The following is a 26,856-nucleotide window of genomic DNA, read 5'->3' as shown; positions in this document are numbered from 1 at the left end:
TATGTGAAGTTTGTGTGAAACTTTCTTTATTAAACAAATCAAATTAATTCATTATGTAGAAGTCAGTGGATTTCATGTTAGGAAGTTATACCATAATCTCAGTCGTTAACTCTGTTAACAGAATTAGATTCCAGACTTGCATGTAGCCTAAGCATTATGTGCCTTACACAACTGAAAAGTCATATAATGTCCATGTGGGGGCACACTTTCCTTACTTTAACCACTGGAGCAGTAGATTTAATAGAGAGGGAATTTTGTAATACCACTGCATCTCTTCTGCACTCCCACTTTCTGTTAGATAATCCATTTACAGCAGCACATGTTTTCTATTTTTAAAGCATTCTCTCTACCGCCAGTATCTTAACATTTGGAATCTGGATGCAAAAATGTCTCAATGCAAAGCTATCCAGACTAAGACCTGTGTTCTGGGAAAACGTTGAATCATTTTGTGGAGCAGCTATTAACTGGATTTGTTTGTCCCATTTTCATCCTTTATATTTACTGTAATATCTACAACAAAAGGTTTAACAAATATTGCAAAACAAAGAGACAAGTGACAGAGACATGTCTGTACGTTAAGTGCAGAGCTGTGGTTAGCCTAGCTTAGCATGAAGTGAAAAAACATGCCTAGTAACACTTCTAAAGCTGACTTATTTACACATTACACAATGGTTCTAGTTTTCAGAAACTCATTGTGTGGGTACTTGAGGCTGAACAAACGCGTTGAATACATTTCCTTCCTTATAAAACATTTACAAAGACAACTTATTGGAACATTTAAAATCCTGCATTGTTTCCATCCATGTTTTCTTCCCTGTGTTTCTTGGTGCGTTATCGGCATCTGTAGATCAGCGGAACAGTGTAAAACTATTAACAGGAATGTGTCAGGCGTCCTCGTGTGCATATGCGAGAATAAATAAAACGGGCCCACTCTAATCATTTAGTACTCCTGTACAGCATAGAAATGATTATTTTTTTACCAAGATAAGACATCTTTTAATGGCAGAAGCCTTGACAGATCAATTCACCCCTTGACTTTAATTTAGTAAAACTAAGAAATGAATGACCAATACTGTCTGTAGAGACCAGGTCCAAGTGCCGGCCTGGGTCGGCACGCTCTCTCAATCAAACATTAACAGATGAAAAGTAATCTCTGCCTAAAATTGTTCATCAACAGGCAGCACGGTGGGCATGAATTTAATTGTAATTTTGGCAGTTATGCAGAATATTTTATTTGCTACAGGCAGACAATAGAAGAGTCCAGGGGAAAGATGATGATTATGATTCTTCAGTATTATGAAAATGCATTGGAAACAGTAGCTGTGCCGTACATCAGTCTGTGACATTGACATATCACCGTAATTTCCCCCCATCCCCTTGTGTCATGGTTATATAGCCAACACTGTAATACAATGCAGAGGCACACGGGTGAAGCGAGCTGGTTCATTCTGCTGTGTGTTCTTATTGAAAGGCTTGTGGGTTTGTTCTCCCCCCTGGTGAAGCTTATGTTTTCACTCTTCAGAAGCTTTTGTGACAAATCGACACAAGTGGTTTGGATTCTTTGGATTTTCCTTCTCTCTCAGACAAGTTCAAAGTTTGTAATTGAACTGAGGAAAACCAGAAGCTGTCAGAAACTCACAGGAGTAATTGCAGATGTGTATATAAAAAAAGGCATTTTAATGCACCTCATGTCCTTTTTAGTGATTCAAAATTCAGAAAAGTCCAATTACAGCTTTTGGGAGTAAGGGACCAGCCTTCAGGTGCTTTAAGTAGCAGTGCCTGCATGGCAGAGGATTTTTAGTGACTAATTGTGCCAGTGTACCTAAAAGCGACAAACCACAGCACTGAGGTACAGGATCTCCCAGAGCTCACAAGCTCAGCAATAACTTCAAACTGCCAGGCTGCATTTGTATGCTCAACACAACTCGGGCTCTTAGCCCAGGGCCATGTTGAATTCTCACAGGAAGTTCTGATGAGGAGTGAGGGCACATGATCCGAGATGATCGAAAACAAAAACATTCATCCCAGAAGTCTGAAGAGAAACCTTTGATCTCCTTCTCATTAATTTCGTCAGCCGTTTTTTGACAACTTATTTAAGACTGAGTTCAAAGAAAAGACGAACCCGTCTCTGGTATTATGAAGGTAACCCCCTCCAAGCAGCACTGGGTGGAAGCAATATTGCAAACAGAATACTGGGATAAAGTACTTTTGTACAAGTATCTTCTTCCATCTCTGCATGCTGTTCAGGAGCCGAACAGACATGGTAATGAGGACATTAATAAAGTATGTGGATCCATTTTTAATGATCCACTGGCCCCTTTAGTTAGAAACTGATTTTCGTGTCCATGATTTTGAGTTTTCTTTGAGTTTTGCTTTGAGCGGGACTCGTGTATGTGCTTTTTTTTTGCCTGCACAAGCAAATTGCTGCATAAGACCTGCAAACACCTGACTGTTTGTGTGTGAGTGAGAGATAGAGATGCAGGATCAGTCTTCTCTGTCTATATTTGGAGGATAATACTTAGGTAGGGAAGTCAGGGGGGAAAAAGAGGGAGAAATAACTCAAACTTTATTATCCTGAAGGAAATTTGGGTTGGAGTCATTAAACACACACAGTAGATCACAGAGGAGAGAAGAAAAGGTTAAAGTGAAACTCTCGCCAAAATGCAACCTAGGGTCTTTTTGTGAATGTACCCGAGTCAAACTTTCATTTAAAAGCATATTTAGGACGGAAGCGCCACTTTTAAGATTTACAGTATTTTCGGTCAAATGGCCTTTTGAATGGGAGTAATAGGGGCACTTTTATGCTAGCCTCAAAATAGCTATTTTTAAAACACTAAGAAGGCTCGACACAACATGAAACTTTTCTTGAAGTATCACCAGGGGATCTACACCTTAACTACACCGGTGCACAAATGATATACTAAATCTGTGGCTACTTGTTTTGATTTAGACTCGTTTTGACTGCCGAGGTGGTAGTGGCCGGAAACAACAAGACCTTTATTTTTAGTAAACTCTGGGTACACAAACAATGTTGTCAATGCTTTCGTTAAGGTGTAGATCCCCTGGTGATACTTCAAGCAAAGTTTCATGTTGTGTCGAGCCTTCTTAGTGTTTAAAAAATAGCTATTTTGAGGCTAGCATAAAAGTGCCCGTAGCACTCCCATTCAAAAGGCCATTTGACCGAAAAACAAAAATACGGTACATCTTAAAAGTGGCGCTTCCGTCCTAAATATGCTTTTAAACGAAAGTTTGACTCGGGTACATTCACAAAAAGACCCTAGGTTGGATTTTGGCGAGAGTTACGCTTTAACACCAAATCAAAATCTCGTGACGGGTATGAGACCTTCATTTGGCTTTGATTGTCACAATGTGTGCATGCTGGCAAGCCAATCAACAAAGTCATGGTTGTGTCAGTTCATTTTTAGTTTGTATCAACTGTAGGTTTAGCTTTTATTTTTGAGGAATTGCAAGTCCTGTTTCATTTTCATTTTCATTTTTCGTTTATTACACAGGAACATTTTTAAAGTAACAATAAGTTACAATATAAACGAGCCTGACTCAGTTTAAAAACTGGTTTGCAGCAGGTTCCTGTTCTGCAGAAACATAAAACATTGAACATAGTTACGGCACATGAGGACAGAAACATTTGTACAGGACATTAGCATGGGCTAGACAGATGCAAACACATAAAACAACAATACAAACAGTGCAAACAAGACTTGGACAATACATGAACAATCAATGTGTGCAAGTGTAACTGTTGAGAAGGAACAGTTTGTATGCCTTTTTGAAATATGTGATGGATGGTAGTGTTCTGATGTGATGAGGAATGTCATTCCAAATTTTGGTGTATGTATGAAAAAAGGATTTCTGACCATAGTGGTTTTTGTATGGGGGGACTGGAATGAATGCCTGTGAAACTGACCTAGTAATGCGTACTGGTCTCATATTGTGTGTCGGGAGAAGTGCAGCAAGTGTTGGCGAAGTGCAGCAAGTGTTGCTATTTTGAATCTGAAAATAAAATGCAATAGCGTGGCTGTTTATGTAGTTCTGGTAAGTCAGAGCTGTTTTCACTCTCTGTGAATTCCAAGCTCTCATATGACTGCTAGTGAATGAACAGACCTCAGGCCACATTTGAGAGTATGCTGGTATTTGCTTGCAGCACATATTCAACAGTTTTCTGCCTAAGTCACATCTTGTCATGCTTATCTGTTGTGTATCTTGTCCATTTCCCAACATGTATGCCTGTCAACTCACTGTAGAGGAGTCAGATTGGATTAAAAAGAGGGGAGATAAAGAAGAGAGAGGAAACCACAGCCAGAAACTACAAGCTGCAGCTACAGTGTTAGAGCTGGCCATACACACACGTACACACATGCACACACAGTCATCTCTATTCTCACTTTCGTCAGGGGAGAGAGTCTGTCTTCTCTCTGCAGCAGGCTTCTTCTCATCGCTCTCTCCCTCCCTCCCTCTCTCTCTCCCTCTCTCCCTCCCTCTCTCCCTCTCTTGCTTTGTTCATGCTGTGTTTTCTGTGCTCTCTGTCTGAAGCAGTGCCACACTGGAGCACTAATGAGCAGGCTGAAAGCAACCCAACACAGATCTCCCAACAGCTTAGGAACAGCAGCAACTCTGACGGCATCTGAGGCTGCGAGAAACAGGACTGATCTGCAGTCAGTGGGGAGGCGGTAAGGCATAGGAGAGGTCGTGAAGTAGGCAAATTAGCAGTTGAGAGAGTGAGAGGAGAGGATTGCTCCAGTGCAACAGCCGACCTTCTCCACACTCGGAGGCTGACCCACGGTGCACTTTCTCTTCCTGAAGACGAAGGACCTTTCCCCTCCTGGAGGAGTTCAGCCATGGAGGAGATGCTCACCTGCAGCCGCAGCCCTTTCTCCCAGGTGTTTGGGCGTCAGGGTCAGCTCATGCAAGCCAGTGAGTGTAAACAGCCACCTAAAGTCTGCAAAATATCAAAGTTTTATTTACCTTGCTTGATCCTGATTTAAGTTGTTTAAGTTTATCTTGATTGCATGAAGTGTTTCAATAATGGGCGCACCCACTGTTCTTTTGTATTTATTGCTAAACTCATTGCTAAGAGTGTTTAAAGAAGACTGAATAGAAATTAAAATCCAGCAATATTGGTATGCAAAATTAAGACATTTAGGGAGGCAACAGTTGAAGATGCTTGTCCCAGTTTCACCCAAAACCGTCAGGTAATAAACTAAATGTATATCACTTTGCTTTTAAAGCAGCTTCTGGTGCAATTTATCATTCAGTTCTCTCAATATTTGTAATCATGTTTCCCTTTTATCTTTTATAAGGTTTTAATATGTTTAGTCTGTCTTCTGAAATCACTGTAAAAAGACTATATGCATCATGGCTTTCTCAAAACCTTGGGTTTTACATTTTTCAGACGAAACATGACATAAGAAATTGTGATTTTTACATCAATATTGAATCATTTCTAGTGCAATGCAGTTTGACACAGCGATGTGTCAATGTTAAATAGACTGTGATGCTCCACTACGCACAATAGAGATGTGAAAATATGTGCACTGTGTTATAGAGAAGTTCATTTGTTTGTCCAGCTGCTCGACAAATCATCAGAACGCAATGCTGAGTCCCAGTAAACTACGAATTTGCATGTTTTATTCAATTTCAATAATTTCCACAAACAAATGCTTCTGCATTAAATGCTGCACCAACACTACACATTCATTTTTTGTAGATTTAGTCTTTGCAAATGTCTGGGAGTTAATTAGCAATGAAAAATAATTGATGTTTGCATACTTTAATGAGGCTTTTTATTATATTATCAATATTTGAAGGGGTTTTCTGCAGTATGTGTGTCAGACACCCACAGCCCCCATGTAAACTCAGCTTATGTGGTTGCATATATGCATTATTTATAATTTGTATGTGTGACTTGTGTCAGTGTGAATTGTGTGCATGAGCTTTGAGGTCCTGTGGCTTTTTCTTTTCAGGATCAAACCTCACAGCATGACACGATCTGCCTCGGGTGTTCTGTCACAAGTTGTCACTTAATTCCTAAAACAGAAAATGGCACCTTTTGGCCAAGGCTGACTTGATGTGAAGCATAGTGAGTTGTGATTTTTCACAGGTTTGCTGCAGATTTATAAAATTGTATAAACTTGCTTATATCTGCTGCTGGGCATGTTCATTCACTGTGGTACAGAAATGGATTTTCATTTCTTCAGTTCAATTGCCATATGAGGCAGGACCTTGAACTTTTGTTTGCATTGACTTAAGCTGTAACTTGTCTGATTTGATTTTTTCCTTCATCAATAATTAATGGTTTGCTTTTTGACGCTTTAAGATGGCCTGTTCCTGGCCTTCCTCGGCAATGGAAAAGCAATATTTCTTTCCATAACACATTATACAACAGAAACGTTTTTGAATGGTTTTTTTTCATAGAACCGCTCCTCTGTGAGGTGTTCTGTTGTAGGTTAATGGTTGCTGTTTGTTAAAGTCTTTAGTTGTATGAATTAATTAGATTGGTTTCCTGATTTGAACGACTGAAATAATTACTCACTTCACATTCAGACAGAGTGGAGAACGCAGTAGGCACACACCGCGGATAGTCAGCGGAAAAACATGACTGTTTAAATGTTTGGAGGCACGTCAAGCTTTCTTTGTGCAATTTGTTTTTGGACTATCACACACTGAAAATACACTCACACTCAATATTCAGTCTTTGTTGCACATTTACTTTACATATGCCCAAGGGGGATGGTTGTGTTCCTTCGCTGTTGCTTTCCCCCATCCAAGCGAGACATAAAGACAACTTGAAGTCAAACTGTGGTGCTCATTCACAGTGACTCCCCTCCAGTGCTGATTACTGAATTAAACCTTAAATGTCTCTCTCTGGTTGTGAAAATGACAGTATCATTGCATGTGTTGTGCTGAATTACAGTCAGTCTTGCGCTCCCCAAGTTATCTATGCTCTTTGAAGCTTGTGCTGCATGTCTGCAACTTTGGATGTGCGAGAGAGTGAAGGGAAAGGGAAGGGAAGGGGGAGATGGAAGGAGAGAAGAGGAAGAGGAAGGGAGGGGATGGGGGCAAGAAAGTGAGCAAGCTGCAAATTGTGTGAATAAGAGATGGGTGTTTTTTTTCTATTTTTAGCAACAACCTTACATACTGTTATACAGCTGCTGGAAGACTAATCCACAGTAGCGCTGGCTCGCAATATCTGAACAGTAATTATAGAGGATTTTTTTTTTGTTATCTTTGGCTGTCACCCATCATTGGATCCGAAGTCCCTCAGCTATATGCAAAGGCCTGTCTGAATTGCAGAGAAAAAAAACATTACATGAGTGTTGCACATGCCCAAAGACTTGAATATTAACAACCTTCTGGCGGTAAACCTGGCAGAATCAACACTTGATGGATTTTCTCTCTCTCATGAATCACATTCACGTGGCAGTGCCAGGTGCATAATCCTGCTACAATTCTCTTACTCCCCACTGGTGGTGTGATCTGTTCTGTGTACTGTGTTGTGATGAGTTGTCAAAAATCCCTCGGCAGCCAATGCTCCCGTTTTTGGGGGAAGAGTGACAACTCAGTTCCCTTGCTTTGAAATCGTTAAAGTAATTTATTTCTTGAAAAAAAAAAAAAAGCTTTCAAGGTGAGTCCATTATAGGTAGAGCATAATTCCTACCTATTACCTCTTGTGTATGATTGTAAATTCCGCATTTAAAAAAAAAAAAAAAGTATCTTTATTTGTCAGGGACAGTGCATATTAATAAACTTTTCTGTAAATATGCCAGAATTAACCAAAAGGCTAGTTTTCATCTGAAGTCCCTGGCCATATGTTACAATAGGCTTCCTTAAAAACAATGATAGGCATCCTTATATGAGCATGACATTAGACATTCTATATAGCATATATTCCTGTCAGTCTGAAAATAAATCAGCATGTAACATGATAATTCTCCAACACGAATTTTGACTATTTTTGCTTTCCTCTGTTATGTACTTAGTTATGTTTAAATCTGCAATTACACTTTAGTAAATGGCTTCCTAATAATTTTCCACTATAATGTGTTAAGAGATACATACTTTTGCTTATTATTTGAACACATGTAAAGAACAGAGCATCTGAAAAATGTGTGGAAAAAAAGGATCTGATGATTACTTGAAGACCGTTGATTATGAGGAGAGTAAATATTTTTCAGTTTAGCAGTCAAAGTTGGATTCTTTCCTATCACTTTACCCTTGAATATCCCGTTAATACCTCAATCAACCGTTGGTAAATCCCTGCTCAGGAGTGGTGAACGTGATTTGAAGTTTTAATATGTGACCACAGCAGGTGTAGATCATATTTTGGTCTTCTTTGAAGTGATTAATTCCTCTCCTGCTTCCACTTGCGTTATGGTTCCAGCACACTCACACAGATTCCTCACACCTCCTTACCCAGTGGGCTTTCCTGCAGTAAGAGATTAGCTTCATGCTCCTGGTGTTGCTAATCATGTAGAAGGAGTCACGTTGCAAGAGGTTTGCCGGTACAGTCAGTGTGTAAGCTCAGCAAGGTAACATCATTTTTTTTTCTCACGTGGTGAGTCACAGATTTGGGAGGATTTCGAGATATTCGTTTGTTTATTTTTTTCGTTTTCTCTTAAGGGAAACTGTTGATCAGTGAGGATGGAATGCCATTCTAACTGTGTCTCTACAAGACCTGGGCATTGATCCTATCATTCACACACCCTCTGCTGCCATTTGGATGTGCATTCAAATATTGTTAATTAAAATAAATGAAGCCATGGGAGTTACATTATCACTCAGCTGGATTTAAAATGATCTCACACAATCTCAGTCAGTGAAGGAAAAAGTGTCTCATCACACTAGAAAATAATTCCTGCACTGACAGAGGCCACAATCATGACTCCTGAATAATGACAAAAACACGCTGTGCAGTACTTTGGGGCACATGTTTCTGCATAATCAGGATTACCGCACTTTGCTGGTAGTTTTTTGGTATGTTGGGGTAATATGTGTTTTTAGTTTTTAGTTTAAATGGGAAGGATTGTTGTGTGTGTTGTAGAATTTAAGAAATACATGAAAGAGTGCATTTTGCTACATGCTGTGTTGATTAGCACTTACCCTATTAGCAGTAAGCAAATTTGTGCTGGGGTATATTACTTATTTCACCTTGTACAGTACTGTATTGAGGTTTGGATATACCTAAGAAATATGTTATACTTACATAAAACTGAATATACTATAGAAAATAGTATATTTGTTAATATTTAATCTCTATTTAAACTGTGTTAACATGTGGCCAAGATAGCTCAGTCGGTAGAGTGGGTGCATATATATATATATATAAATATATATATATATATATGTGTGTTTATGCCTCAACACAGAAGGTCCAGGGTTCAAGTCCGACCTGGGACGATTTCCTGCATGTCTTCCCCCTCTCTCTCCCCCTTTCATTGCTTTCCTATCATTAAAGGTGGAAATGCCCAAAATATAATCTTTAAAAAAAACTGTGTTAACATCACACTAAGTGCACAGTCTACAAAGATAATAATACAATAATGTTATGCCTTGTGCTCACAAACATACAGCAAGTTAGTAAGGATATGGTGTTTCTCTGCAGTATTTTGGCTTATTGCAGCATAATATTGTTACTGTAAAGCACAGACTATTTTGGGAATGCATTTTCACCTCAGTGGATCTGTGGTCTGGATTAACAGTAAATGCATGACCCCAAATGTAACTAAATAACAAAACCAGAGGAAAAGAAAGAAATTATAATTATGTAACACACCCTGATGTACTTTATGTCTAGACCTGTTATTGACAGTTCAATCACAAATGAATGCCGGTCATTCGTCTGCACCAGTGGACCTATAGTCTTTCTCACATGAGTTAGAAACCATGGTATTGCCATCTGTGAAGCTAAATCACATCAGAATCACATGTGAAATATAGGCTTGCCACTGTGTTCACCCAGCCAAGACTATGAACTATGAAAACATTTTTTGTTTTGGAATTGCTTGTACGTAGGTGATGAAACTCCTCAAATGTTTCCTCAGTGGCAGCAAAACATTTTGTGTCAAGTTGTTCTGGGAATCGTTTTATAGCAGACAGCTACCGAGTTTTCTAAACTCCTTACAGAGGAAAACTGCTGTCAAGGCAGTCATTTGAGTTTAAGCAAGGGACTATGGAACACCTGGCACACTCTGAAAAAATTTAAAATGCACCCCCCCTCCTACCCTACTAGAACTGGACATCTCCAACTTCCATTAACCTTCAGATAAATGAGCACGCTGCCAGAGGAGCCTGATTGAAAACACAGTGAGGGTCAGCAGCCGTTGTCTCTGCACGTCCTCCGCCTCATCCTACTTGTCCTGTCTTCTATCCTCTACTGAACCACTTCTCTAATATAAACTTCACTCTGAATACAGATTACGTGTGTTTAAAATTGTTGTCTTCTCTGGAGAATTTACAAGAGATATAGGACCAGTAAGCCGGGTAATAAAAACACTTCGGCCTACTGATTTTATCTACAGTGCAATATAACCTATAAAAATTATTTGATACTGTAAAAGTGTGGTACTGCAGAGGGTGCTATAGTAAAACCATAACACACCTTCAAGGACATTGCAGTAGATGGTAGCTGTGCTTCGGAGCTTCACACAGATGTCACAATTCATGAAAAAAAAGGCTTTCTGTAACATTGTACTTTTCTCTGCTTGCTGCTCCACTCGATACCATCTACTTTGATGTGTTTATAGATTTTTTAACAGCAAATCAATAGGCATAAATACACAATATTCACTGCATCTGAAGCTGTTTAAATCTGGTAGTTTACAGCTTGATGAATGTGGAATGTTTTAAAGGAACATTTTGCCATCATTATTGCTGTTTTTTAGATCAATTGTCAATGGTATATATATATATATATATATATATATATATATATATATATATATATATATGTTTTAAATACATCAAATAAAGGCCACAAAATGTATTTTTTACAGCTGAATTTCAGCTTGCTTTAATAGGTCTTACTACACAATACTGTACTATTCACTGGGAATGTTGTTTTCTGTCACTTGTGGTGTTAGTCATGTTCATATACATCTGCATGTCAACAAGATAAAGCACTGCAGTATTTTTGCTACATTTGTGTCAGATTAGATTGCTGCCTGACAAATGTAAAAAAAATATATTGTAATGTACTATTACAATACAAAACAACTGAACAATGGCCACGTTTTGTGTCTGGGGATCATCCAAAAAATAATGGCAGAAAACAAAAAGTGCAAAGTGTGTATATATTCTTTTCTTTATTTAGAGATGGATTAGTTAATGGTCAGTTCACCCAAATTCCAAAAGACCTCACTGTGAAGATCTGTTTTTGGAACTACTTTCTACAAAATAAATAGTCCCTACAAAAAATGTTGAGTTTTCCTGTAGAATCATCATCATAGTAGCATATATCAACCCAAATGACAGGGATATTTTCTCTGGAAAGAGATGTTGCTGTTTAAATAAGTAAGTTGCTACAAATTATCTTTTAGTATTGTGAACACCACATATAAATTTAATTCAATTCACCTTCACTATATTCTTTCCTTTTGATGTATTGCATTTTTTGTGTGTTTTGGTATTTCAAACATCCTGCTTTTACACCCGCCGCCACATGTTGGCGCTGTCGCACACACGGATTACTGAGCTGCGAGTCCCCCGGTGTTTTCGGACAATTTTCAAATAGTGTGGACCGAACCCAAGTCCGTGGAAACAGGCTATGTAATTGATATAGTCATTGTAAACTACAACAACACAGGGGAGAATGGGAAAAATTACATAAACAGTGAGGCAGCGAGAGAATGACTGCAACTTTGACGTTAGCTAGCCCTGCTAGCATCAGGAATCAATTAACCTGCATCTGCTCCAGCCAAGTTAACGTTAGTCAACAGTTAGTGAGCGCCCATGCATCTTCAAAGGTGGGACACCAAGATGAGTCTGGTCTTCAGTAACGTTACAGAGGAAAAAACAAAACAAACAAACACCTGATTTAAGGTAAGACAGCTTGCTCTACTACTAGTGTTATTGGTTTCAATTAACAGTGTGGAGATCAATGATCAAGGCGTTTGCTAATTGGTAAGAGTGTCATTCAGTCCCAATAGGTGGCAGACTGAATTTAGATGGAGATTACAACATTGTCTCATGATTTATCAGTCACCAACAAGTTAATAGTGAATGATTCACAGGTATGTAGCCTACACAGCTTTGTGCAACTGTTTTAATTTCACTGATTAAATGACATGTAAATGCTGCATTGATGCATGCAGCTGTATGAGTGAAGCTTTGCTTGTATGTTTTTGCACTAGCGTTACACATCAGAAATGTATGTTTTATTTTGGCAAACAGCACGATTTGCATGCAGCCTTTATGGGTTAGGGGGTTTCCTCTGTGTGAAGTCGTCTGTGTTCTTAAGACGTGGTCAATGGAAACCTCATCTCTTATGGACACTTGAGATGAAGTGGGGAGTAGAGAAGCAGGAGTTTGTCTGTTCCTCTGTGTGTGTGTATAAGTTCAGTATTGTCACACGTTTAAATTGCTGGACATATAAACTATTCCCCTTTCCCCCTATTGTATAATGAAGCACTTCTGGTTATTATATAAGGACATAAAACATTAAGCAGATCTACATCTTAGAGTCTTAGTTAGGAAATAAATTATAATATGAAGTAATATTATGAACCCAGAGGGCTACTTTAAATTAGACTGATCAAATACACTGATATCTGTTAAAAGGAGCTGTTCTCTGAAATAAATAATTTTAATAAATATGATATGAGCAGGCAAGTTACCTTTTGTCCAGGCTTTTGAGTAAGAATGTGAATGACTGAATGGATGTATGTGTTATTCCTGCAGGACACCCTTGTTACATTTTGCTGCTGATAAAAGCGGCATTCACATTGTCACATACCTAACTGCACAGGCAAGTGCTAGGGTACATGTGATTTTTAACTGACCCTTACAAACCATCCAAAAGTATTTTTATTTTTCATGGGCGAGATTTGGACTTGTCACAGCAGCAGGACAAGCACAGGTTATGGCATGGCAAATTTCTGCCCCTTAAAAGGATTTTTTTAGTCTAATTTTACAGATTTGTGTTCTCTCAAATTGCCCTCCCTTGGTGGCAGATCATTCTATAAATTGGGCTATAGAGTCTATAGTAAAAAAAAATGTGGTTACACATTTGACAAATACTGGCGCAGTTTTTCCAGAATGTTCAAGAGTGAAGCCTGAAGGCACAGACTGCACTGGGAGTGTTACGTCAGATTTTCCCATCCTGCTAACAATAGAATTATGGGATTCAGATTAAAATTGAACAAGTGTCAGTTTATCTCTATTTGATTATGGGGATTTTTTAGGTGTTTTAGGGGCAAATACTTTCTCTTCTGGCTCATCTGCAAGACAACTGTAATCCTCCTCACTAAAGTTCATTGTGTTTGCAGTTGTGATTGTTTTGCAGCGTGTTCTGTATTCTTTGGTATTCAGATGACACGTGTTTCCTTTCCTGTGTTTTTTCTTTCTGTTGGCTGCATTTATCTGCAGCGGCAAGTGGATGATGCGTCAGCAGCAGCGTGTGATTTTTCTGCCAATCACGTCAATGCTAGTCTCTAATCCTTCACTTTCCTGCTTCTAAATCCTCACTACAGGCGTCTGTGCTCTCCCATCTAGACAATCCATCTCCGCCAAGCTTTCCTCTGTGAGACGAGAGATCATTGATGAGAGCTAAAAGCTTAGACTTTTAATTCCAAACACATACAGGATTGTAAGTGTTGCACATTTTGAAGTAAAGCAATAGTGCCTGCTGTGACTTTGAGAACACAAGGTTGGAACTTTTTTAGTTCACTTGTAAGTAATAATTATTCAAGAAAATATCCAACCACACTGAGTAGTACGGGTGTTGAAATTAATCAGTGCATCGATGCATCGCGATGCGGACCTATACGATTCGCGATGCAGTGACAGACCATAATCGATTATTGCCTACTTGTTTTTGCCTTTTGTCGTCTGTTGTGTTCAGACTCCGCTACATTCAGGAAGTGTCTTTTTTAGGAGCAGATATAATAAAAAGGGGGGTTCATGGATACCTGACTGCTTGAATTTGTTGATGAAAACCACGTATAGCAATATATAAGTTGAGCCAACACTGCTCAGTTCACTAACTGTTGAGACCTGACTCATCTTTGGGGTCAGCTCAATCTAACAGCTCTGTGTGCTTCTGTAACCCGCTGCTATGCCGTCCTAACACCTCAGCCAGAGTGAGATTACTCCCTTAGGCAGCGGGGCAGTTCATGTGTACCGGACTGCTTGAATTAGTTGACGAAAACCATGTGTAGCAATAATAACATTGAGGAGGTGGCGCATCGTGAGGCATCGGGATATCGAATTGATTCGAATCGTTGACAGGATAATCGCAATCGAATTGTGAGACCAGTGAAGATTCACACCCTTACTGAGTAGTTTTCGAATACACTTTGATGATAACAACTAACAGGGCTAATGCCGTAACTTCCTTTTCACATGTAAAATATTTGCTACAATTTCAGCCAGTAAAACAAATAATTCTGAGTTCATTCAGAGCATGGTAAATTAAACTTCAGTCACAAATGAAAATTGTAATGCATGCATTCACAAATTACGTTTATAATATTTAATTCACCATGGTACAATCGTTACCCTTACATCCAAGTGTTGGGAAATGAATGATGAAACCCTGATGAAGGAAAGTGGCTGAAATGCTTTTACCTCCTGCTGGGCATTCAATAGGCATACCAGTTCAATATTTTTGTAGTGCAGCCAGAAAGTTCTCTTTTTTTGATCCTCAATGTCACACACTATCTCCTAGAACAGGGGTCTTCAACGTTTTTTAACCCAAGGACCCCTAACCTAAAAGATAGACGAGCAGGGAACCCCTACTACATATATTGTATTGAGTTGCATATTAAACTAGGCCTAACATAATATGTAGTGTAACCTTTTATAATGCGCTCCAATACTAAGCTACTATTTATATAGTCATATATCGTCATGTTTAATGTCAAACATACATGTGGAAGGCACAGTGAATCCTTAAGCTTAACTGTATATGGATGGCTGTGATAGTGGCTACCTTACCTAGGCCAGTAAACGTATCATCAATGTTGTTGAGGTTGTTGCTTTTTTTTTTTTTACGAATAGGCCGATCTATCTTTTCCAATAATATGTTACATTCATGTTAATGTATATTTTCCGCCTATTTTAATTTTTGGGGGAAAAAACTTTCGGCCCCCCCTGCAATGACTCTGAGGACCCCCTAGGGGTCGCGGACCCCCTGTTGAAGATCAGGTCACTTTAGCTTGACGAGAACAATGAGAATGAGGGAAAGAAGCTTGGAGTCCAGTTCTCATTAATCACTGAGAACAGCATTGTGAATGGAGAAATGATGCTTATCAAATGTTATGTTCTTATGTAAACGTTTATTTAAAACACAATACTCAATCAGGGCTAATTGAATTAGTTGTTTTTTTTAAATCATGTATCAGTTGCAGGTTATCGAACAAATGGATAATAAAAATAATGTAATATATCATCTAACCAAGGCCAGAGGAGTATGTTTCATTCTCCGGATGTGTGAAGAGGCTTACAATCTCCCCTTCCACTGTAATTATCAGAGGCCCCGCTGCCTAAGGGAGTAATCTCACTCTGGCTGAGGTGTTAGGACGGCACAGCAGCGGGTTACAGAAGCACACAGAGCTGTTAGACTGAGCTGACCCCAAAGATGAGTCAGGTCTCAACAGTTAGTGAACTGAGCAGAGTTGACTCAACTTATATATTGCTATACATGGTTTTCATCAACAAATTCAAGCAGTCAGGTATACATGAACCCCCCTTTTTATTGTATCTGCTCCTAAAAAGACACTTACTGAATGTAGCGGAGTCTGAACACGACAGACAACAGACAAAAGCAGCGACCGGAAAATTTATTTATTTATTATTTATTTATTTAAAACTTATATTTATTTCGTAAGCTCCGAAATGTTAGCGTTGATGTGACTCTGATGTGAATGTTTTATTGAATCACTTCTTACTTTTACCTTTGTGAGTTGGTACGGTTTACTGAACCAAAAAGTTAAAAACCGACTCCAGGGGATAGTGAAAGTGTGTGGGAAAATTGCAGGCACTACTCTGACCGATCTCTCCACTTTTTTAAAGCGAGAGTTTTTAAGAAGGCAGAGTCATTAACACGTCTTGTATTTGTACAGAAACTGAAGCGTATTTTTTCCAAAATATTGACCTTTTCCTTTTCAAGGGGCATTTTCTTTACTTATGCACTTACCAATAGACCTGTCACAATCATACATTTTTCTGGACGATGTCTTGAAAAACGATGAATAAACCATACACCTAGCTGTGAAGAGTTCTTCAGTGATTTTTTTTTTTTACCTATGAGTTAGTCTGTACTAGAGCCCAACTCACACATTAGCATCGACGATGTCACCATGCGATTTTAATTTGATATCAGATATAAGCTATTCGTGTATCGGTGTATGCCGCTTTGCCAGACCCTCCTCCAAAGCGCACTGAAGGAGGGTCTGGCTACTCCACGGAAGTGGAAGGAAACGAAAAATACATGCATCTGGCGGAATTTCCTACAGCACCGAAGCAATGCTGGAAGTGGAATGCGAAGGATATAGACTAGCTACAAAGTCGTATAGTGCTACATCTGCCAATTATTTTCTGGTGGGGGGGTGGGTGGAGACCTAGGCAAAAAAACTCAAAATTCTCTGCATGACTAGATACCATGAGAAAGTAATACAGTAGGGTTTTTTTTTTTTATTATTTGGGTGACAAGAAATGGCAATATCACAGCAATTTAATGAGCATTTCCTTAAGTTGGTAGTGCTCTGCAACCATTTATTTCTCATTAAATTAGACACAGGTCCACTGAAGCCGTTTCATTAAATGGAATTTCCCAGATGAAACGCAACATTCAGTTTGAACTTAAACACTAAACCCTGACGGAGGACTGTCATTATACATGTAATCCCTCTTGTTTATGTTTTGGCAGCAGCTTCCAGCCCCCACAGCCAAATCAGCAGGGATGACAGTGAAAGGAAATGGTCTTGTCAAGTGTGCTTCATGGGGGGTGGGGGATGGGGTTGATGTGTGGGAGTAGGTTGTTTTTTATATAAGAATATTAAGGCCAATGTTTCTAGTTGGACTCAAAAGTTCCTTTGTTTTCATTTGGCGTAATGTTTTTGCTAATGCACTCTGCATTAGCCATTAACTCTTCATCCGTGAGCTCAGAGAAAGTGCATAATCCTATTATAGAGCGTTTGAAATCATTTCACAGCGAGAGCATTTTTGTCTTTAAAATTCACACCGCGTTGCAGAGAAAATAAGAGCGCCGCATTCAGAAATCCTGCCTCGTGAAAGTGAGATGTTCGTGGAGTGCTCAGAAGTTCAACTTTAAACTTCAGTTGGAGGTGTTTATTCTGGGATTCACATTTTAATCATCAACGTCGGGCAGATACAATAAACAAATAGAAGTCTGTTTTTACAGCAAACACCGGCAAAGATTCCTCAGCCTCTAGATACTTGGCCTAGATCCAAACTTTGACAGCATCTACAAAGACAGTTCCTTCCCGAGAAGCGCTGCGAACAGCACACTCTTAGACCACCCAGTATCTTTGAAAAGACTTCACAAATGTTTTCAAGACATACAAGCCAGACAGTTTTGAGTCAACATAACCGTTTAATCTCATCTAGACTTTGGCGGTGGGGTCTGTGTGTTGAATCCTTCCTGTTTGTGTAGAGCTTTGTGTTGAATGTGACCAAAATCAAAATTGACTAGAGACAACAGAGCATTAGACATGAGGCTTTTCCTTTTAACTTTAGAGCCCTGAGTCTGTTTATGTGCCGACAGTGTTTATGAGGCTACATCATTAGAAGCTGAAGTTAATGTACAAACAGCATTAGTCCAATTATGTTGCAGCTGCTGTCCCTTTGTGCTCAGACATCAGATACGTATTTTCATTCTAGCTCTCTGTAATAAAGTGAGCGCTCAAGCTGCTCTGTAATCCATTCAACAATTGAGGATGTTGTTACAACTGCAGCAGAAAAACACAAGAATGAGGGCAGAGAGAAGAAGAGAGCTTCAGTCATGTAAAGCTCAGCAGAAACAAGGGAAACATCGAAGGGGATGCATTCTCTGCTGGAGGGAGAAAAAGACAGATATGGTGAGCTAGCACTAGATTTTTCACACACACACACACACACACACACACACACACACACACACACACACACACACACACACACACACACACACACACATGTTTTTAAGGGCACATAGCTTACCACCTCCAGGAAACCACATCCAATGTCTGCTTCTCTCCCTTTATTCCGCCCATTACAGCGGTAACAGATACGATTAGTGGAGTTTAATGAGCGCTGCAGAGATGAGAGTTCTGCTTGCTGCTCTCTGCTTCACAGCTACAGAACCCCCGGGGTTCAGATCCACCAAACAAAGTATGTGTGTACCTCACTTCATACCTTCTCTGCCTCTTGAAAATCTCATGCTGGGACTGTAGGTGGGAATTGTGGTGGCATGATGTGCATTTGTGTACATGCCTGTAAACATGCATGTATGTGCCACCTGTTTCTGGTGTTATAATGTACTCATGACGTGTGATTTATTCAAGAGTGTCGATTTCTGTTCTATGCCGTGTTTTATGGGTGCATGCAGAGTAGGGCTGCAAATAATGATTCTTTTCAGTGTTCAGCTTAAACAACTGGTCCATAAAATGTCAGAATGTTTGGGTTAGCAGCAAATGCTCACACTTGAGAAACTCCAACCAGGAGATAATTCCCATTTTTGCCTGATATAAGACTTAAACAATTCATCAGTTATACAAATTGTTGTTGATAGACTAATTGACCTTAATTTCAGCACTAATGTGCACGTGTGTCTATATGTGTCCTTATGAGTCAGATTGTAGTACATCCTTTACCGGGTAACTTTTCTTTTCCACTCACGTATCACTTTGGAGGACAACCGTATTCATGCATATTGTATGCTGATGCTTGTTGTGCCATGTTTTTAGTGAAGGTGTTTGGTTCCTTTTGATGGCCCACTTTCATATCTCCCACCACCCTCGACACTTGAAAAACCCCAGAGAACTTTTGAAAACACTTCAAACGTCATGTGATCACACATCAGCTGTCGAGCCGTTATAACATCACTTAAGGCGATGTGATATGCAAAGTATCCTTATGAGACATTGCCAAGCATGAAAACATCACCTCCCTATCAGGTCATGTATTTTCACTCTAACAGACAAACTTAAACTTGATATTATTTTAAGGATTGTTGTGTTCTCTTTTATCTTCATCTTTTATGACGTGAGGCCTGGGATTGTTTCTCACCACAGTGATTTCATTGATTTGCCTTTATTTCACAGTGTAATTAAATTAAGTGGGAGGGCTGTAAACCATCCGACAACGTCAGCTCACAGGCATTAAGATTAGCAATAGGCCAATAGACCTTTCTCACGGCATACATGTTGACATGTCATAGTAGGAAAAGCACAGGTGTATTCAAAACCATTAATGATGGCTGCATTCCACTTAGGAGAGGTCCCTGGTATTGTGCATGCTGACTCACTGAAATAGCTCACTGGGACACTTGATGGAATTGAGCCATCGTTAAGGTTATCAATTTCAGCTGTGCTTTTCCTACTACGACAAGTCAAAATGTCTGCTGTGAAAAAGGTCCATACTGTGGTGTTTTATTTATTGCCATCATTAGGGGGCAGTGTTGTATAGCACTGCTACCAAGCCAGATCATTTACTTTGTCGAAATGCTTTTAGATGATGCATTCCCTCCAGTAAAATCTATGGCTTTAACTTTTCTGATGTTTACAAACCACTCCAACCAAACAACACAACCAAAATTTTATGATTTAAATGGGGAAATATCTAAACTTAGAATAACTACCGATATACAACAAAATAAGAATCTGACTAAGCATTCAATGTCAGGTTTTCTTACTTACGGTGATGCTTGACAGTGATGCAGACACATTTTGGTTGATATTGAGATCCAATACTGAGCCCATATATATTCATCACCTAGCCACCACCTAGCCTATTAATCTCCAATAGCCTCCAAAGAGTATCAGTCAGTAAGTTTACATGCACACCAATATTCCACTATTATTCCGAATATGACAATATTCCGAATTTGATACCGGTCATGTAAACAGCATATTCCGGTTGGATATTCTGAATAAGGCCTTTTTCCGAATATAGCATTTTCTGATTAAGACATGTGGGATATTCCGGTATTATTCGGGTGTTAGAGGCATTCTTTGGACATATACAGCGCATTCGGAATATGCGTCTCAATCAGGGTTATTACCGCAGGCTTATGGTCAGCTCAGTGCGTTGCTATGGTTGCAGTATACAAACCAACCAGCCAACAGTTTGCAAGGCTGCAGACCCGATAAGAAGGAGAAACACATCTACTTTTAAACATTATCAAAGACTTGGATATGCGCACACATTGCTACGCCGACTTTTTCAAGAAGTTGGTTGAAGGAATGAAAGAGGGACGCTGTGTTCGTCTGTGCGTGTCAACAAGTCCGCCACCGCTTTGAAAAAAAATTATATTTTGCACAGTTACATGTAAATGGGAATATTAGTGGAATATTCACTTTCATTAGTCATGTAAACAGCTTAGTAAGAATTGTGTCTTTTTAGGAATAAAGGCAAAAACCGGAATATTATGTGCATGTTAACGTAGTGAATATTCCAGCAACACCTGTAGTATTAAAGGGGTGATAGAATGCAAAACCGATTTTACCTTGTCATAGTTGAATAACGACAGTTCGGTGGGTAAATAGGACATACATAGAAGCTCAAAATCCTATTGATACCCCTTTACTATGCAAATCTCACATTTTGAAACTGCCGCTGAAAATGGGCGAATCTGAACAAAGCTAAAAGTTGACGTAAGCATCTCAACTCCTAGTCTTTGTCACGCCCCAACATTTACATAGGCTACACCACTGACCTGAGGTCAGCTTAGTCTTCTGAATCTAGCTAGGTCATGCAGATCTCCAGAGGTCCACTATTTAATTACTAAATTCACTTCTGAGACTTTTTTTTGCGAGAAATCAACTATGTAGAGGTCAAATATGGGCCGTTTTACGAAAATTGATGGCTAATTGCAAATTTTGTCCGATAGTGTGTCGCAGTTCAGCAGGAGCTCGGCAGGCTACGTGACAGCGGCCGGTGCTGCCTCGCCGCCCGGCGTGTCCTACTTCATAGACTCCGGCTCGCTGTGAGCTAGCTGGATCGCCATCACGAAGGGAAGCCCGCGGCGCTCCATACCCGTGCAAAGTCACCGTTTCTGGGTTACTGGACTACAAAATGCCGAGGCCCTGATGGAGCTCCAGGGCCTGCAGCTAGCCGCGATCTTTACCCATAGGAATGAAGGGACAGTAGCAGCTAACGAAATCCCTAATGTTCACAAAAATGTATTAAATTGAAATCGGACACCATTGTTAGCTTTATAAGACCTTGGGGTAGATGTTATATTAGTGGCGTGACGAAATTCAAACTGTAAATATACTTGAATTATGCCGAAAGTGAAGCTAACTAGCCGCGATCTGTACACATAGGATTGAAGGGACAGTAGCAGCTAATGAAATCACTAGCTAATGTTCACAAAAATGCATTAAATTGAAATCGGACACCATTGTTAACTTTATAAGACCTTGGGGTAGATGTTATATAAGTGGCGTGACGAAATTCAAACTGTAAATATACTCTAATTATGCCGGCCCATATTTGAGCTTTATATAGTTGATTTCTCGCATAAAAAAGTCTCAGAAGTGAATTTAATAACGAAATAGCAGACAAACAATGTATAACTTTGCAGTGTCTGAAATATGAGACCTGCTGTCTAGTCTCCAATGGATGTGTATGTGGTTTGCTCAAACCAATCAGCGCGCAGCTCATCTAAATATTCATGAGCATACCATATTTGGAAGAAAAGCTCTTGTTACAAATAGGGCCATATTCACAGGGTAGTTAAGGAATAAAATAGCATTCGAGCAATTGTCAGCCCAAGCAATGTTACATACCCTATTAGGAGACCTAAAGGAACAGTGTGAAATACCCTATATAATCATTCTATCACCCCTTTAATAGCAACTTTATCATGAAATAATAGTTTCTTAAAAAGGTGGTTACCCAGTACTTGAAATGCTGGTGGAGCTTTGATACGTCAAGATTGTCAAGTTTATTTCATCCATAGAAATGGAAATTACAGTGCTCATACCCGCCTTAATGCCCAAAAAAAGAGAGCATAAATACAATACAATAAATACAGTACAGAAATTATAAAAATGTACGTTTAAAGTGCTTGTTGTGCTGTCTGATAGCCTGAGGTATAAAAGAGAGAGCATACCATAGTTTGTGTCACAGGAGGCCTTAGCCTACCACTACGTTCCATAACCCTACCAGTCAAATTACCATGAAGAGGGTGACCCAGGTCCCTCGTTATTTTCGGTGTCATTTTTGCCAGGCGGTCATCATAAACTTTATCCACTGTATTTAACTGACCCACCATTTTTCCAGCTCTTTTAGTCACTGTATCAATCCTGGCCTTCTCAGTTGCCCCAGCATTCCCACCCCAACCCACCACATAGTAACTCCAACTCCAAACACTACATATCACTGACATAAAAAACATTCTCACCACATCAGTATTCACCTTAAAAGACTGCAACTTCCTCATACAATACACGTGGACCTAATTTTTCCATCAATAAGTCAACATGATCAGACCATGTTATTAAAAACAATGCCCAAATACTTGTATGTGTTCACCCTTTTTCCTACTGAACCTTTGATTTCCACTGCCCTTTCCGAATCGCCTCGCAATTAGGTGAAGTAGTGCCAGAACCCTACTCTAAAGAATACATTAGAATAAGAAATGTATGATAATGTTATTCATAAGCTGAACTGAAACGTACACTACTTTCTACAAAGGGAGTAAAATGTCCCTTCTTTCAATATGCATTTTAGTTAATGAACATGATACTAGGGGTCGACCGATAATGTTTTTTCAAGGCCGATACCGATTATTAGTAGTTATTGAAACCAATAACCGATATTTGAACCAATATGCATTTACAGTGAAAATGAAAATCTTTGTCAATATTAAGATATTGGAATGTTACAAACTTCCACACAAAACTGTGTTTAAATGCTTCAAGCAATTATTTAATAAATTAGAAACTTTCAACATAATACACAGTAAAAGATAGTCAGTCAGATAGGGTTGTGGGCGGGACATTAAATCAGACTCAGTTGTGAGTGAAATCGAAGCAAAGGGACAGACACAGCGCTGTAGCGGAGCCAAAGTAGCGCACTTTTTAATTAATTTACTTTATCGGTTATCAGGCAAATAAAACGCTGATACAGATAATCTGCAAACTGCCAAAAAACTGGCCGATAATCGGTCTATCACTACACAATACACAATTTAAATTTACTGTAGAACTACAACTGCACACTATTTCACATTGCGTACACATTATGTGCAGTGTCAAGTGAAGTTTTTTAAAACTACAAACCAAAATAAAGAACTTCAGTGAGTATGACCTTGTACAGCTCAGTGCATAGCAGCAAATGTAAGTCTGACATCAGAAACCCCAGAAATTGATTTTTGGCTCATCTCTACATATTTCTCAACATTTCTCCAAAATTCCCATGAAATAAGCCCCTTTTATCTCGACTTTAGCCTGCACCTTATCCTATTAGGTTTGCTGCATACATTCTTTCAAACATTTTTCATCGGTAGTGATCTTATTCCCCCTGGCACCTAGAGTTCTTCCTCCTGAACAGATACAGGCCTGACGGGGTACCACTGTGGCCTCTCCTCCTCACTTGTTGTGCTGTTCTTGCTCTATAGGAGGCCATGTAAGGCACTTTGAGATTTGACTATATGCTGGCAAGTAGGGCTGGGTACCGAAATTCAATACTTTTTAGGCACCGACCGAATTGCCTCTAAAGTATCGAGTATCCAAAGATGCCTTGTCATGCCTTGGAGTAAATCTCATCGAGTCAGTGAGCCAATAAGTATGCAGCATGCTTCTACCAAGACTTATAATGTTTGTGATTGGCTGTCTAATGTTACACGTCGTAGAGGCACGCAGGAAAAACTCTACGTACACTGAAAAGTAAAAACATTTGTGCAGTAATGTGTAATGTTGTAACCTCATTTTTGTTTAATAAAATTGGTATCGTTTAGGAACTGGTATCGGAGTCACTGTATTGGTATCGGTACAGGTATTGAACATTTTATAACGATACCCAGCCCTACTGATGAGACACCAATGGAAAAAAAAGACAGATCACAGAAAGAAGAAAGGAGACAGTAAAAGCGCAAGAGGTGAGCTGGAATCACAATTTGATTTTCTTTCCATTCATTGTAACCTAACTACTGCAGTTTAAGCTTTCTTTTTCCCTTCCCACCTCCATACCCCTGCCTCTGTTTCATCAGCTTTCAGATTTCCTGAATGGAAGTTGTATGAGAAATCTATTTCACTTTATAGACAAAGATTGTTGAGATACATGGAGGAAACACACCTTTTAAGAAAAGTATTAATTGTGTGCTCCTTAATAGTTTGTCTATGAAATGATGAGTAATGCTTCCAAACTATTTGTTTGTACCTTGTGTGCTTTAAAGGCTTAATGATTGCATTATTGGAGACTGGAAAATCAATATTTGATGTTAAACAGGGTAAAGGTTACTGTGTGTGTGTGTGAGACCCATTGTACTGCAGCAAAAATATCTATATTGATTTCAGTGCATAGTGTAGCTTTCATGATTAATGGCTATGGACTTTAATTGGTCAATGATGTTTACACTACAGTGGCAATCTGTTTTAAAACGTCTTCATCACTCATACTACAATGAAGCCTTTTGATTTGTCGTGAATAGATAACATGATCACACAGTCAGTTATATTTAAGTTTATGACATAAACTCAGTTGCCACTTCATTAGGTACATCTGTAAGATCTAATGCAATCCAATACAACAGCTCAGCCATCAATTCTACCGTTACAAAGATAATAAGCTTCGTTTTTAATTGACACTGTGAGAGAGGTGTTAATTTATGTTTATTATGGAGTTTGCAGTGGTGGTGAACTGGACTAAATTTGAGAATAAAATTGAGAGTGGGGCTGCAACTACCAATTATTATTTTCTTTATTGCATTATATGCTGATTATTTTCTTGATTAATGGATTCATTGTTTGGTCTACAAAATATCAGAAAACAATGAAAAATGTCCATCAGATTTTCCCACAGCTCGAGGTGACGTCTTCAATACGCTTGATTTGCTCGAGCAGAAGTCTAAACCTTAAAGATACTAAATGTATGATGATACCAGCAAATATTCCTATTTTAAAAAAAATGACTTGCATAGTTGCCGATACATTTTTTTGTCGATTGACTAATTAATTGATGCTTAGACTAATCCAATAATTTAATTGAGGTGTTTTTAATGTTTTGCCCACCCCAGTTTACAACCATTAGGGGGGAGGGATATTGGAAACACATTTAAATTGAATGCAGTCAAGTGCAACACCACTGCAAACTACACTTTTAGGTTTCAGTTTATTAGGTACACCTAGCTAAAACTAAAGCAGCATAACCTCAATAATAAACCTATTTAAATGAATACCTCTCAGACAGTATCAATCAAGAATTAACATTATTATCTTTGTAAAGGTAGAATTTATTGCTGAGCTACCGGGGTACCTCATAAAGTGGCCGCTGGGAGTTCTTTTTTCTTTAAACATCAAAGCCGGGCACCTGGGTAGCTCACTTGGTAGAGCTCGCGCCCATATATAGCGTTTTACTCCTCGTCACAGCGGCCGCGGGTTCGTCTCCGACCTGCGGCCCTTTGCTTCATGTCATTCCCCCTCTCTCTCCCCTTTCATGTCTTCATCTGTCCTATGAAAATAAAGGCCTAAATGCCCCAAAAAATAATCTAAAAAAACAACAACATCAAAGCCCACCCTATGATGAAAATCGGTGTATTTATTACTAGGGTTGGGTACCGAAAAGCGGTGCCAATAAGGACAATAGAGACCGAATAAGAACGAAAATTTCGGTTCCTCATTTCGGTGCCTGACTTTTTTTTTTGTTTTCAGAAGCATCGCTGCACAGGACTCTATGTTACCTTTAGCTAGTAGCTGGATTAAACACAGTGGTTAAAATGCTGACAGCTTACGTTAAGCGGTGTAAAGTGTGACTGTATTTCCCTGTAGAGGATTCCAACACCGGGACGTAACAGTCTGACTGCAGCTGCCGGAAAAACAACACACACTTGAAACTCGCCAGCCTTGTGGTGCATTTTAAGTTATTGTAAAATACCGTTTTCCCATCTGGTGCTTGTTTTTGTCATTTACCAGCAATTTACTGGTGAAATAAGTCATTGTTATAAGTTATTATTACATTATTAATCAATCATTTCATTTTGACCATATGGTCTTAGCAAAAAACAAGCTGTTCTTTAATGTCGCCAACTGTCGTTTTGTGCTCCTTTTTTATATTTTATATTATACACATTATAAATATATTATATATATTTCGGTTCAGGCACTGTTTAGGCACCGGCAAGTATCGATTTAGCACCGGTATCGGAAAAAGCCCAAACGATACCCAACCCTATTTATAACACAGTGTGGAACATGCTTCTGGTTATTCAGAGCGTAGATGGCTGAACAAGCTCTACAA

At 39.1% G+C, this 26,856-nt stretch overlaps 1 protein-coding gene across 3 annotated transcripts in view; it reads left to right on the top strand.

Moving 5' to 3' along the window:
- Nucleotides 1–4,704: 4,704 nt before the first annotated feature.
- The window catches only part of LOC144520730 (kazrin-like), a 199,919-nt gene continuing 177,767 nt past the window's right edge, over nucleotides 4,705–26,856 (top strand). The window contains exon 1 of one of the 3 annotated variants that reach the window (XM_078254693.1): nucleotides 4,705–4,932. In XM_078254693.1, coding sequence (XP_078110819.1) covers nucleotides 4,857–4,932 — 76 coding nt within the window. In that variant the 5' untranslated portion in view covers nucleotides 4,705–4,856. The remainder of the gene's footprint in view (nucleotides 4,933–26,856) is intronic. The other 2 variants (XM_078254694.1, XM_078254695.1) reach the window with 2 other exon arrangements.

This window comes from Sander vitreus, chromosome 7 (assembly GCF_031162955.1).
Source record: "Sander vitreus isolate 19-12246 chromosome 7, sanVit1, whole genome shotgun sequence".
NCBI classification, from domain to species: Eukaryota; Metazoa; Chordata; class Actinopteri; order Perciformes; family Percidae; genus Sander; species Sander vitreus.
The sequence above is the reverse complement of the archived record's forward strand: the minus strand, read 5'-3'. Positions and strand labels throughout refer to the sequence as shown.